This window comes from Eurypyga helias, unplaced genomic scaffold (genome assembly GCF_000690775.1).
Source record: "Eurypyga helias isolate BGI_N326 unplaced genomic scaffold, ASM69077v1 scaffold7250, whole genome shotgun sequence".
NCBI classification, from domain to species: domain Eukaryota; kingdom Metazoa; phylum Chordata; class Aves; order Eurypygiformes; family Eurypygidae; genus Eurypyga; species Eurypyga helias.
This window is the reverse complement of record NW_010225026.1, coordinates 1,379-13,970: the sequence shown is the minus strand read 5'-3', so window position 1 is coordinate 13,970 and position 12,592 is coordinate 1,379. Positions and strand designations below refer to the sequence as shown.

At 42.8% G+C, this 12,592-nt stretch overlaps 1 protein-coding gene across 1 annotated transcript in view; it reads right to left on the bottom strand.

Annotated features, from left to right (window-relative positions):
* The window catches only part of HGFAC (HGF activator), a 33,835-nt gene extending 21,507 nt beyond the window's left edge, over nt 1-12,328 (bottom strand). Inside the window, exons 1-5 of the mRNA XM_010147807.1 lie at nt 12,285-12,328; nt 10,376-10,449; nt 5,965-6,078; nt 4,793-4,924; nt 3,293-3,403 (exon numbers count right to left, since the gene is read on the bottom strand). Coding sequence (XP_010146109.1) covers nt 3,293-3,403; nt 4,793-4,924; nt 5,965-6,078; nt 10,376-10,449; nt 12,285-12,328 — 475 coding nt within the window. The remainder of the gene's footprint in view (nt 1-3,292; nt 3,404-4,792; nt 4,925-5,964; nt 6,079-10,375; nt 10,450-12,284) is intronic.
* Nucleotides 12,329-12,592: the final 264 nt, after the last annotated feature.

Below are 12,592 nucleotides of genomic sequence, written 5' to 3'. Positions count from 1 at the left end.
TATATATATACATATATATAATCAATGTTTCCAAGAAAATTTTAAGAACAGTGGAAAAATTATTTGTGAGTACTGACAGAGACCCCATAGTCATAAAAAAGAAACAACTAATGGACAGATAAATAGGTATCTGCAAAATCACAAAAGCTATGATTATTCTCTGTTACTCACTGTTCAAAAGGCGGGGAATGAATTTATCAGGCCGTAGGTTTTAAGCTAACAATATAAAATATTCTTTCTCATCATATCTATTTGAATTCTGGAACTTCATGAGACATCATGCTCAAGAAGTGAAAGGCAAATCATAAAGGAGCTCTAAAGATACAAATTAAGGGAAAACAGGTAGAGGTCTATTAAATATGATGGTCCAGTCACCTGTTGAGAAAATCCTCAGCTGGAAGTATTTCTCAGTAACTACCTACTTACATTACCCATCAGTCATCCTCTACTTTGCTGATGCTCGACTCGCAATAGTACTCAGACTTGTGATCTGACCCTGGATGTCACTTGGTTTATTAATATTTGTGAGTGTGACATCAAGATAAATTAGCTGGTTTTCCATTAGAAACATATGGTTATTCTCTGTAGAAGTAAAGGACAGAGGACATCATCAGAGACTTCAAACACATCACAGCCCAATAATGTTTTGGGGTACTTTTTATTAAATTGAGTGGTTTGGGGCTTTTTTTGTTGTGGTTTGTTTGTGGTTTTTTGATTGGTTTTTTTTTTTCTTTAAGGAAGATATTGTTACATCACATCTTGGGTTTAAGGTTCCCTCTATAAATTAATAATTTAGAATAAAGTACATTTTGGAGACACTGCAACTTTCTCTGAATAAAGCATTATAACCACAAGCTATTTCAGACTAAAGGGTAACCTCACAACTGATCCCTGTTAGGCAAGGGAAACTGTACAAGACAGTGAAAAGGAAAACAAAGAAAAACAACCAGCTGTGCTCACAGCATCAAATTGAAGAGTTGAAGAAAAAATTAATCTAACATATATTTAAAAATCAGTTCTATGTGCTTTGAGACCTCAAGCTCCCAGTGCTTTCACCAGGATGCCACTGTCCTCATGTGATGAGGTCTATAGACCCCAGCACTAATTTATTTGCATTAATTTAGAATGACTAAATCCTGGCAAAGAGGTTTGGGTTTTTTTTCCATTTTTAAACTTATTTGCAACGCCCTGACACATAAACACAATTCTTCAGTTCCTGTTTTGTGGGGGGGTGTTAGGCAGCTGAACACAGATGGATTGTAAGCATCTAAAGCCAGTTGTTTAGCAAACCAAATGTTTGCTTTATTATTTTCAAGTAATCAAAGAGCACCTGCTTATTTCTTGTTCTAAGCTCGTCAGACAGAAACCAGTATTACAGCTCTAACACTGACATCCTGGTATTTATAATCCAGGCTGTGCCGGGTGGATGTTTATGCACAGCATTGCCTCTTTGGGCAGGGGAAGTGGATAATGCAATAGGAATCTGAAAAGCAGTTTTATTTGAAGATGAGCAGCATGCAGTCCTCCCCGGGATGCCAGGTCACACATACACCATGCACATGCAGCCCCTCACCCAAATCATCGCAGCAGTGTTCACACCACCTGGGACAAATCTCACTAGGGCAGATAAAGGACAGAAAAAAAACCCCACAGCTACCATATTGTTGCTTAGGGGGGACTTACGAGAGTTAGAAGCCCATTTTGAAAAATTCATTGGGTACCTGGTGAGTAAAGGTTCAGGACCAGTTCCTATGTCATTCAATTTGCCAGTTCACTCCTGCTATTTGGTATTGTAGCTGCACTGCTGGTCTCCCAAATGGATTTTTTTTTTCCCCAGCTTGAATAGATGCATACACCATTTGTTAACCATCAGGATAACAAAAAAAGAATACCAAATACCAATTCAATTTTTTTTTTTTACTGCACCACTCTTTCAGACCAACTCCATATTCACTGTAGCTACCAGGAGTTTTATCTTCAATTTTGATAAGCCCTGGGATTTATGTACGCAGAAAGACATAGCCAGTGAGTTGATGGGATCAGAGGCGGATATCACTAAATGTCTGTTATAATTTATGTCTAAAGCTTGCTGTATTCGAAAAGCAGCTACAGATACAACTTGAAGATTTAGCATGCAGGTAAGCTTTACAAGCAGATTTAAACCTTGAAATGAGAAATGTTAAAACTTCTGGAGGAAAATTACATCAGAAACTATGTAGCATCTAATAGGAAGCAGCACAGAACTAACACGTGGGCACCAAAAAAGCAGATTTCTCTGCCCTGACCCAGTGGTGCAAGGAAGGATTTTTAGGTAAGCTGTACAGGGCTAAATGTGTTATTAATTTCAAGGAAAAGGTAACCTAAACAAAGCAGGTGTATTTTATCTTTGTCTACTTCCCACAATCATAGAATCATACAATAGTTTGGTTTGGAAGGGACCTTAAAGACCATCTAGTTCCAAGCCCCCTGCCATGGGCAGGGACACCTTCCACTAGACCAGGTTGCTCAAAGCCTCATCCAGCCTGGCCTTGAACACTTCCAGGGATGGGGCATCCACAGCTTCTCTGGGCAACCTGTTCCAGTGCCTCATCACCCTCTCTGTGAATAACTTCTTCCTGATATCTAATCTAAATCTCCTCACTTTCAATTTAAACCCATTACCCCTTGTCCTGTCACTACAGGCTCTTGTAAAAAGTCCCCCCCAGCTTCCTTGTAACCCCTTCAGGTACTGGAAGGCTGCAATAAGGTCTCCCCTGAGGCTTCTCTTCTCCAGGCTGAACAAGCCCAGTTCTCTCAGCCTGTCTCCATAGAAGAGGTGCTCCAGCCCTTGGAGAGGAGCTCCAGCCCTCTGAGGGGGGACAATAATATAGTGCTACCTAATACCATCTGCTGTTTAATTTTGTCGAAGCATAAATCCCTAATTTTGAGGGCACAACGTAAGATGCATGGATCTGTGGGGAAGCATTTGCACTAGAGTACAACTCTGTGACTGATCCTGCTAAATGGAAGCACACACACTTTTTTATGGGCGTAATTGGATTAAAATTTCTGTGCTTAATTTTGTATACAGTTAAGGACATGAACTAATATTTTTAGAATCAGGGTCTCGGTGGTGAAGAGTGTGTTATGTTTTACATTGGATGAATACATTAAACACTTGTTCTGTGTGACTCTTCAGTCACTACAAGAAATGCTTGCAAAGACAGAATACAGCACAGAGGCAAAAATCCCCAGCTTCACACTCAGATGAAAACTCCAAATTCTCTGCCCGCTGGTAGGTTGATATACTTACCAATGTTGCAGTATTTTCCTACATAATTTCCTTTGCAATCACATACTATTTTCCCACTGAAGGTAACCATTTTACATTCTCCAGCATTCACACAAGGATCATGAACACAACCTGTAAGCAGAAACTAAAGATCAAACCAAAGGTACAAACTGTTCAAGATAATCAGTCAGTTTTAACTTACTTTAGTACACCTTCTCTGTGCATATACATTTTGGGGAAGTTTTTCCTTTTCTACTCATCTCAGACCTACACCTGATATAAACTGAAGAAAAGGAAACTGCTGATTTCTGCCTACTGAGGTCTGTCTCACTGGTTTTACTTTTATCGGATAATGTCAGCCTAGCTATTGAAAGATATTACCAATGAACAATAGGTAAAACGGGGGTGGTGATTATTATTACTAGTGGTGATGGTGGTGGCATTAGCATTTCTTTCTGTACAGAGGGTTCTGCCAATTCCAAGTTTGCCACTGAGCTACATTAAAATTCATAATAGCGTTCCTAGCAGGGAGTTCAGTTAAATATTTAGGATCTGTGACCAGGAAGTATTAAGTCCTATCAAATTTCCCAACTCTCCCATGGTCTTCCAATGTCCTAGATAGCCACTGACTCTCTCCATGTTTTCGTTTCCATTTCTGTGATATGGAAATAAAAGCACCTACCTGTTTCAAAGGGCTCAAAATTTTACTCAGTACTATGAATTGCTTGGGAGTCTGGTCAGGGTAAAAGTCAGTCAGACTGAATAACAGAAGAGCCATACCAGAACACATATATGGGTGAGGCATACAGTTTGCTTCTCACCATCTCTCCTTCCAAAAGGGAGGTGCTGTGCTGGCACAAATAAGTGACAACCTGAAGCACATGTCCTGCAGCTAGCTGGCCAGCTGTGTTGCGCACCTGGGAGCCCCAAAGCAAGCAGGAGGCTTCAAAACATAAGCATCACCCCAGCCAGGAATGGGTACGTTATGCCAAAAATTATGGGAACTCTGGGGTCGATGCAGGGCAAATGGGATCCTGGAGGTGGGTAGAGTTTACATGCTGACAACTCAAGAGTGGGATAGGCTTGGGAAGAAATCCCAGATGTGAAACAGCAATATGAAGTGATTGTAGGTGTTCAGGAAAAGAGTAGGGGGGGGGGAGCCTCTTGGGCATGTTAGAGTTTTGGAAGAGAGCTCATAAGGTCAGAAATTTTACCACTTCTACTACTGCATATTTTTACATGCTGCAGTTCAGTATTGCATCCCTGATGGAGAAAGCACTGAGCTGTGTCCCTAAAATTTAGCTTAATGCATATAATTGTTTCCTTAAATAAGGGTGGACAAGCTGAAGTGATTTCTTGGGTCAGCATTACTGCTCACACATGAAAAGGTAAGGGGCAGGGGGCACATGAGCTGCAAGAGCAGTCTTACTGGGTATAACACAGCTCAGGCTTTGATATCCTTACAGTCCTTTATCCCCACTCCATACAGGCCAACAGCTGTAGTACAAAATAGTGCCTTACTTCTGTGTTCGACTCTCTCGCACTCGCTCTGGCCGTTCACACACACGCACTGCTCCACAGCTCCTTGTTGGACTCTTGACCAGCTCACGCCCACATCAAAGAACTCGTAGAGGCTGTTGTCAAAACATTTCTCTAAAAGACAGTTTAAAAAACAACACAAGCTTTCTGAGGTTATTTCTTGTGAGAAACGGGACCACAGTCTCCACCGCTGCCTGCTCATCTCCTTTTTTCCTGTTGAGCAGACATACGTTTGTTGACGGTGCTTCTCAGGCAAACCAAACACAGCATGGAGACACTAAGCCACTATAGCAACAGCTCCAAGGACCTCGAGGCAGAGGTGGCTTTCTCCCAAAACCCTGTGAGTATGACAGCATTGTCAGTGCTTAAGCCTTTCCAAAAGTTCATTCGGCAAACATGAAAAGTAAAGTCAGTGCTATATACTTGTGCCTGTCCCACCAACCACAGATGATGGGCTGTGCTGGAGACAGTGGAGTATGGGATTGAAAAAAAGCTTCTTTGCTTCTGTTGGGAGGCAAGTCTAGAGCTACAGGGAAAAGCAAGCATGACTGAAAGCCCTCATTGTAAAAGCCTAATTCTTTGTTTGACGTGCAGTAAGTTGGGTGTGACACCACCATAAAACTGGAAAAATAATCCAAGCAAAACCTTTTGGCCTGACTCTCTTCCTTTGGAAATAACTCCCCTGAAGATGGCATAGCTGGCCAGGTGTGAAGCTAACATCACAGGAGAAGCTGTAATGGACCCATGTGTGCATATACATAAGGGATAAGGCGTTACCCCAAATTTTGTTGTTTTTTTCATGTCTCCCTGCTCTACCTACTGGTTGATATATTAGTCATTTCCAGCCATGTAAGTCATGTTTAAATCTTAAAATCAGCAAAGGGAGGGGAAAAGGCTCTTTGTGTTTCCCATAGCTTAATACCTCACTAGCTCAGAGCATGCTTGGATTTATAACTGTATAATCAAGCTATTTTCAGCTGTCCTGTCAGTAATGGGTTGTCTGTCATAACCATTTGGAAATCTGCCTACGCAAACATTCATGCTGCAGTGGTCTCTCCTGTCACAACAGCACTACCTTTTCATTAAGCAAACATTAATGAGCTTTACTTACTGCTGTATGTCATGTTGTAACACTCCTGGAAGAAGATACTTACTCATCTGACAGTTCTCGCCCGTGAATTCCTCGGGACAGGTACAGTGGTACATCCCATGGCCTTGAGCAAGAGAACAGGTCCCTCCATTCTGGCAAGGGTTGTTTGCACAGTGATCTAGACAGACCACAGAAGTTGTTGTCGTTAATAGGTGCCAGATAAGCCGCACTTTGTTGTGTTACACATCGGCTTGGTTATGTGAACCATTTCGGTTCCACACGCGGCGATTTCCGTTAACACCTATTAATCTAAAACGATGTTTATCCCACCAATTTACATTGCTTTTGTTTCCAGCTGTATCGCATCTATATTTGTCCAGCTTTTAGAAACCAGACAGTAAATGGCTGAGCTGGAGCTCCTTCGCCTGGTCCTTGTCCGGAGGTGAGAGGTCCAGGCAGGCACAAAGCTGCCGGAGCCGCGGCGAGGAAGGCGATGGGACAAGTGCCCACACGATGGAGCTGTGCCTTTGCTCCGGGAGGGAAGGCTGCGGCTCCGCCCTGCCCTGCCCTGCAAATCGCAGAAGGCACAACTCGGCTCGATACAATCTGCTCTGGATTTTGGGATTTTGTCAAAAACGAATGGACAGCTGGAACGAAGGGGAAAAAAATTAAAGGGTGGAACAAAGGAAAAAAATAGGAAGCACATCCAACTAAATCAGGCCAAGCAAGATTAAACTGGACCAGTCTAATAAATCTCTGCTTTTTAAGGAATTTTATAAAGCGTGGGAGAGGAGGGGGTGAGCCAGGACAACTATGTGCAATGCAAAAGCTGTTGCTAACCAGCAGTTTTTCCTAGTTTCAGGCAGTGTTGAGGGGTATATCTCCCCTGAAGTCAACCAACATCACATTTTACACCTGCTGCAGAGCTGGCCCAACAGCTCATCTGCATTCAAACCCCTGTGTTTAATGCCAGTCAAACTTCGTGAGGGCAACAGCAGAGTTGCTCAGTTCAGCCAGAACGTGTGGTCCGAAGCATGGGACACAACGTATAGTAATGCAGGCACACGCATGCAGGGCTGAAGCGAAGCACCACAGGCACATCCTGGGCTGTGCTGCAGCAGTGTAAACGTGAAGGAAGGTTCCCCTGCACAGATCAAAATATTTACTTCTGAACAAAGTGGTGTAATTGATACCAGATAGCAGGCCTGGGTGTATTCACCGGTAGTTTCACACCAGGATAACATCAAGTGAAAAACAAGTAAGGACAGTGACATTCCTACTGTTCCTGTCATTTGGTTGTTATGAAACTACCAGTGGTGCAATGTTTCCTCAAAGGAAAATCCTGTATTCCCTATTTACATCATATCCAAACCGTAATTTGATCTCCAGGACACCTTCTGGTACAGTGGTGCTCAGGTCAATTTTTGTACCCTTGTTATATCTGCAAAGGGCACTTCCAGTCCTCCATTTCCTTCCCAGTTGGAGTCCCTCAGTGCATCCCACCCGCCACTCCAGCCTGACTTCCCCAGAGTATTCTGCATTCCTCCCCACCTTCCATGGACCCCAGAAACAACTTCTACGCATAAGCACATGGACACAGCACTGTTCCCTGCAGGGAATCCTGCCCACCATTACCCAGTTAATACTGGGGAGTGCTGAGTCCCTTTAGACATCCTTTAGCAGATATCTAAAGACACCCTCACAGGAAAAACACTGCTTGTTAGCAATCACTTGACTTCAGCTTCACCTCACTGAGGCTCTACTGAATGAGCAGTAACCTTGTCTTCCCACAAAAACTTTCTGTTTCTGCCACCCACCTTTCGCAGAACTGGGACTGCCCTTCCCCAGATCCCCTCCTGGGATGATGCCTCTTCCTCCTGCCTGCACAGCCAGCACTACTCTACTTCTTCTTTCCATATCAGTCCAAACATCTCTTTAAAAAATCTCACTGTCTGGCACTTTTCTCCCAAGTCTGGACCTCCCTGGGGTTTTGACCATTTGTCCAAGATTTCTAGCCATTCAGAGCAGTAGTCTGAACAGCGTGCCCAATATCTGCAAGTCCCACACATAGGGGAATTGCACTTTTATGCATATATATGTACTACACATTCACAGCCCTGTTGGCCCATGTGTATGAAGGAATTGCATCAGGCAAATACTGCGCACAGTCTCCACAGAGATCTCCTGGGCAGGAGTGGAGGATCCTGCGGAAACCTGTAATCAGCGATAAAGCTCCCACTGATTTTGTGTGCCTGTGTGTGAACAAGCCCCTTGGGTGTTGTTATGGTGGAGCTCTGGCTCTGTAGAGTCTCCCTCCAGTTCAGAGCCTTCATACCTGAGCTTCATTTCATCGTGAAGCTAAACACTTTTCGGTTAAACTTTCTCTTGAAGTTGGCAGATGTATTTTTCTGGATCAATACCTCCAACACTTGCTTAACACTAATTGGTAAGCAGCTCCAATAATTTCAAGTCATGTCCCCACATACACATGGTATTCTTGGCCTGGAGAGAGTTCAAGCATCAGCCTTTACTTTCAAGCAGCTCTTTCTCTATCCCAGTTTACACATTCCTCACCAACCTCTCATGGCCAAAAGATACGCTCCAAACTCTATTTATTTTTTTTCAGTTTGCTGCTGGGGAAAAAAAAAAAAAAAGTAGACATGTTTATAAAGAAGTGGAAAACTAAAGACTTTTTTATTTAATTTTACAAAATTCTTGCTGCTTTCCAAAATAAAATCTTTTCTTTGTAACAGCCAGCAGTGATCTCTTCCAGCTACCCCATCATTTTTTCTGTTTTCTTCCCTCTCTCACACTTACAAATTTTTTCTAGAGAAAAAACAGCAGCCAGGACAAGTCCTCACTGGCACTAAGGTGTATCAACAGTGATAGCCCTCAGCACAGGGCAGGTAGACAGAGTGGTTTTCTTGTTGCAAATCACCCTACCCAATGCTTCTGTTAAATGCTCATTTAACAGGCAAAAATGAGCCTGAAAGCCCCGAAAGGCTTGTGGGCAGCCAGCTCACTGCAGAGATGGGGGCTGGCAGGGCCACAGTGATGTGCTGAGGGAAGGACAGAGGTGGCAGAAGGCATCCCCAGAAATGCAATGTTAGGCTTGGAGACCTCTTTCTTCAGCTACTGGAAAAGACTCCTTGAGTCAGCTGGCTGCCACTGTGACAGTCATTGTTTCAGTGGAGGATTAAAGTAGTCACGAGTTACCACTTCCCAGAGTTTAAGCTCTGGGAGGGCACTCCCAGAATGAATAAGTAAGTGCAGCCTTCATCACCTGGCTCTTGTAAGCGTGGACTGTCTATAAACTCTATGTTAGTGTCTGACATACTTGCATTACAAAGGCATATGCATCCCTGCTTGTTTCTGGGGTTGGGTCATTGGTCTCTGATCTACTGTTAATCTGTTTTGAAGCCAGGCTGGAAAATAATTTAAAGTTGTTACGTTTAAAATGGTGATGCTGCGTACTGCTTAATTTTAGGCTCTCAGCATGATTCAGCTAACATTGGCTTTTCAAGCACACTGCTAGATTGTAATCAGCTTGGCAAAGAGTCTCCTGACATAACAGAGAACTCCCTGAAAGGGCATGGTGGAAAATGCCCTTTGTTGGAAAGTGGGAAGTGAAAATCTAAGGGCATCTACTCATATCCTGCAGACTAAACAAGACACATCACATTGGAAAGTAGTGTGAAGGAACGAGAAAAGAGGAACATGATCAGCATTTAGACACAGATCCAAAAAAAACCCATCAGGGACATCAAGTCTGATCAGTGCAGCACCTAATTTTTCGGTGCTGGTCTGTCACTGTATAAATTGAGAATTAGATGTATACGTTTGTTATAAAATGAGATTCCCCAGCATGCAGCTCATGAAACATTAAGAGAGACAAGCAAGGGCCAGCCACGGAGGTACAGATGAGGACAGCGATGTATGTTCCCCACCAAACTGCTTGAGACATGATGCTTTCACCCAGTGTGTCAGTTAAAGCGACTTCCATAGAAAGGAGTTTGCCACACACCTTATCTTCCCATTTTAGACAGACTTTTGCAATGAGGTAATTGTAGTACTGGAGTTTGTTGACTTCTAAAAAACTAACTGGTCAAAGAGACAGAAAATGTAGTTGATTAAAATGAGGGGAAAAATAAAAGGCACATCCAAGCCATGAGGGAGAGGACACCAATCACCTCTGTGCTTGGCTCCAGCAGGAGCTCAGCTTCCTGTGTTGGCGTTACCGTATTTTCTCTCCATGGCTTCAAGACAGTCAACAGAGAACGAATTAAAGACTGTGTGATATTCACAGTCCAATGCTATGGTTATGCAGAGTCACAGAGAGATCCTGAAAGAGCTAATGTGAAAGCTTGTTCTGTGTACACCAAATAAAAGTATCGCTGAAGGCACTATCACTCCTCAGTGCAGGTGGCACAGTAGGAGCCAGGTACCTGGAGCATCTCAGCAATGGCTCGACTTACCCATGTGGTCTTTGGGCAACGAAGTGCAGTGTCCCCAGCTCCTGTCCCGGTCGTAGTTATGTGTTGTTGAACACCTGAAAAGAATTAAAGGTGCAGCTTAGTTCAGCTTTAAAGAGCATGGATGTTTGCATTGAAACTATTTGGCCTTCATTCTTTGGCAACTTGGAAATTCATACCTTTTTCCCTAATTAGCATCTATTTTGTTCAAAATCTCTTAATACTAGAGGGAAAATATGTTGATTCTTCTTAAAGATGCTCTACCCTATTTCTCTCAAACAAAATACAGATTGAGATGTGGAAGCAGGACCTGAGATCTCTAATCTCAAGAACCCAACAGAAAAATCCAACCTTCATTCTATTTCTAAGATTAGAAAACAAAAGACAGAAATAAAACCCAAAACTAAAGCAAATAAATGCTGTCTCCTTTATTCATTACAAACCAAGAAAAACAAGACCCAACCCATTTTTTTTATGCCTGTCAGTTACTTTAATAATCAGTGGAGGCAGAAGACTGTCCACAGAGGGACTTTTCCTGGCTTTGAGCAGCAAACGTATTTTGCATTCGGTTCCTTTAAAGTATTTCTATTTTTTAACTTGCTAGAAAAAATGAGGAAATAACTGGCATGGGGTGATTTCCAAATGCACAGATAAAACCTCTCCTTTTTGCAGAGCAGTGGGCTGAATCCTGCACGCCACACCGCTCAGGGGAATCCTATCAAGACAAACTTTGACAACTCATTTATCCCCACACTTTCCTTGCCCTCATCAGTCTGTTGTCTCCAAGGTGCGTAGCACTCCAAGGAGCATTAAGCTGCTATTCTCCATTTGCAGAGGCAGACTTACAGACTTCCCTGAGGCCACACAGGGGGTGTGAGTCTGAACTGAAGCTGAACCTTGGAGGTCCACACTGTGTCCCAACACACTGTACACCAAACTATCCTCCCTAACCAGTTCTATTGCACCATAATAAATATCAGTTGACACTACACAGGAAAATGAGTGGCTACATGGCACTGGAAAAAATAGAAGTTTGCCTTGTTTAACATGCCTGATAATCTATTTTCATAATGCATGTTTATAACATACCTGGAACAGTTGTGTTACCAAATATTTTTTCACCCTAGGACGTCATAAGCCAGATTGAAATTTTATTGTAGAGCATTTCTACCATTTTAACTGCCCTAGTTTGCTTCTTAATTAGATGCTATGTGGTATTTAAAATGCTTTAATTCCTATGGAGCATCTGAATAGGCCACATATTAAATTTGGTGACCTCAATTACATTAGATGCACAAAAAGAAAGATGCTTGGTAGTCTAGCGCAGATTAATTTGACATGTTCTTCAAGAGGCTGTTTTCTCACAGGCATTAAGACCTGTGTGACTCTGCTGGGAGCTAATGGAAATTTCTCTGTGCCTCTTCAGTGGGAATCCGATCATGCTTTTTTAAAGGATGGTCTATTACACATGAAGATTAAGGTGAGAAGTAAGTTAAAAGTGGTTCTCAGTGGTTCACTGCTTGTGTCATTGTTGGCAAGACCATCTCTGCCTGAATACTTTGTCTGTGCCAGCCAGAATGGGGAAGGAGAATCCAAACTTTTCTGACTGACTTAATTATTGATTTAGCAGAGCAACTTTACAGTGAGCAGCATGGGAGAGGCAAATGGAACAGGCCCTGTACACACCTAAAGACTTCAAGCAAGCCCTGATCATTAGAAGGAAAAAACCAATTTATATGCAAATTAATATTCTCTGGAGTCTGTCCAGTAGCAGCCAAGTTCTAAGCAAATGAAGAATTCAATTTTTCCCCTCCTAAATGATTTTTTGTACCTGACAGAGACTTCTTCCATCAGCTTTCCACAACCCACTGGTCCTCCCATCCAATGCTCTTCGCATCCAGTCCCTTCCTACCTCATTGCCTCATTGTGACTGTGAAGAGGCTGGTCCTTGCCCATGATGCCAGGCTGCCCCCTCAGTGCCAGGCTTCTTGCGCATTCACATAATTCTTTTATATTTTCCTCCACATATCTCCCACTGTTTTGGAGAAGCTCAGAGCATCTCAAAGCTACTTCAAAAGTCTCCTTTTTAAAATTCCTTCTTTGCTGGGAGGCTTACCAAAAAATGTGATTACATTTTGTTCTCACATGATGTTACTTCCAGCAGCCACACCAACCAAACAGTCTTATTACTTCTTTGTGCTGCATGTAAACGGGCCCACT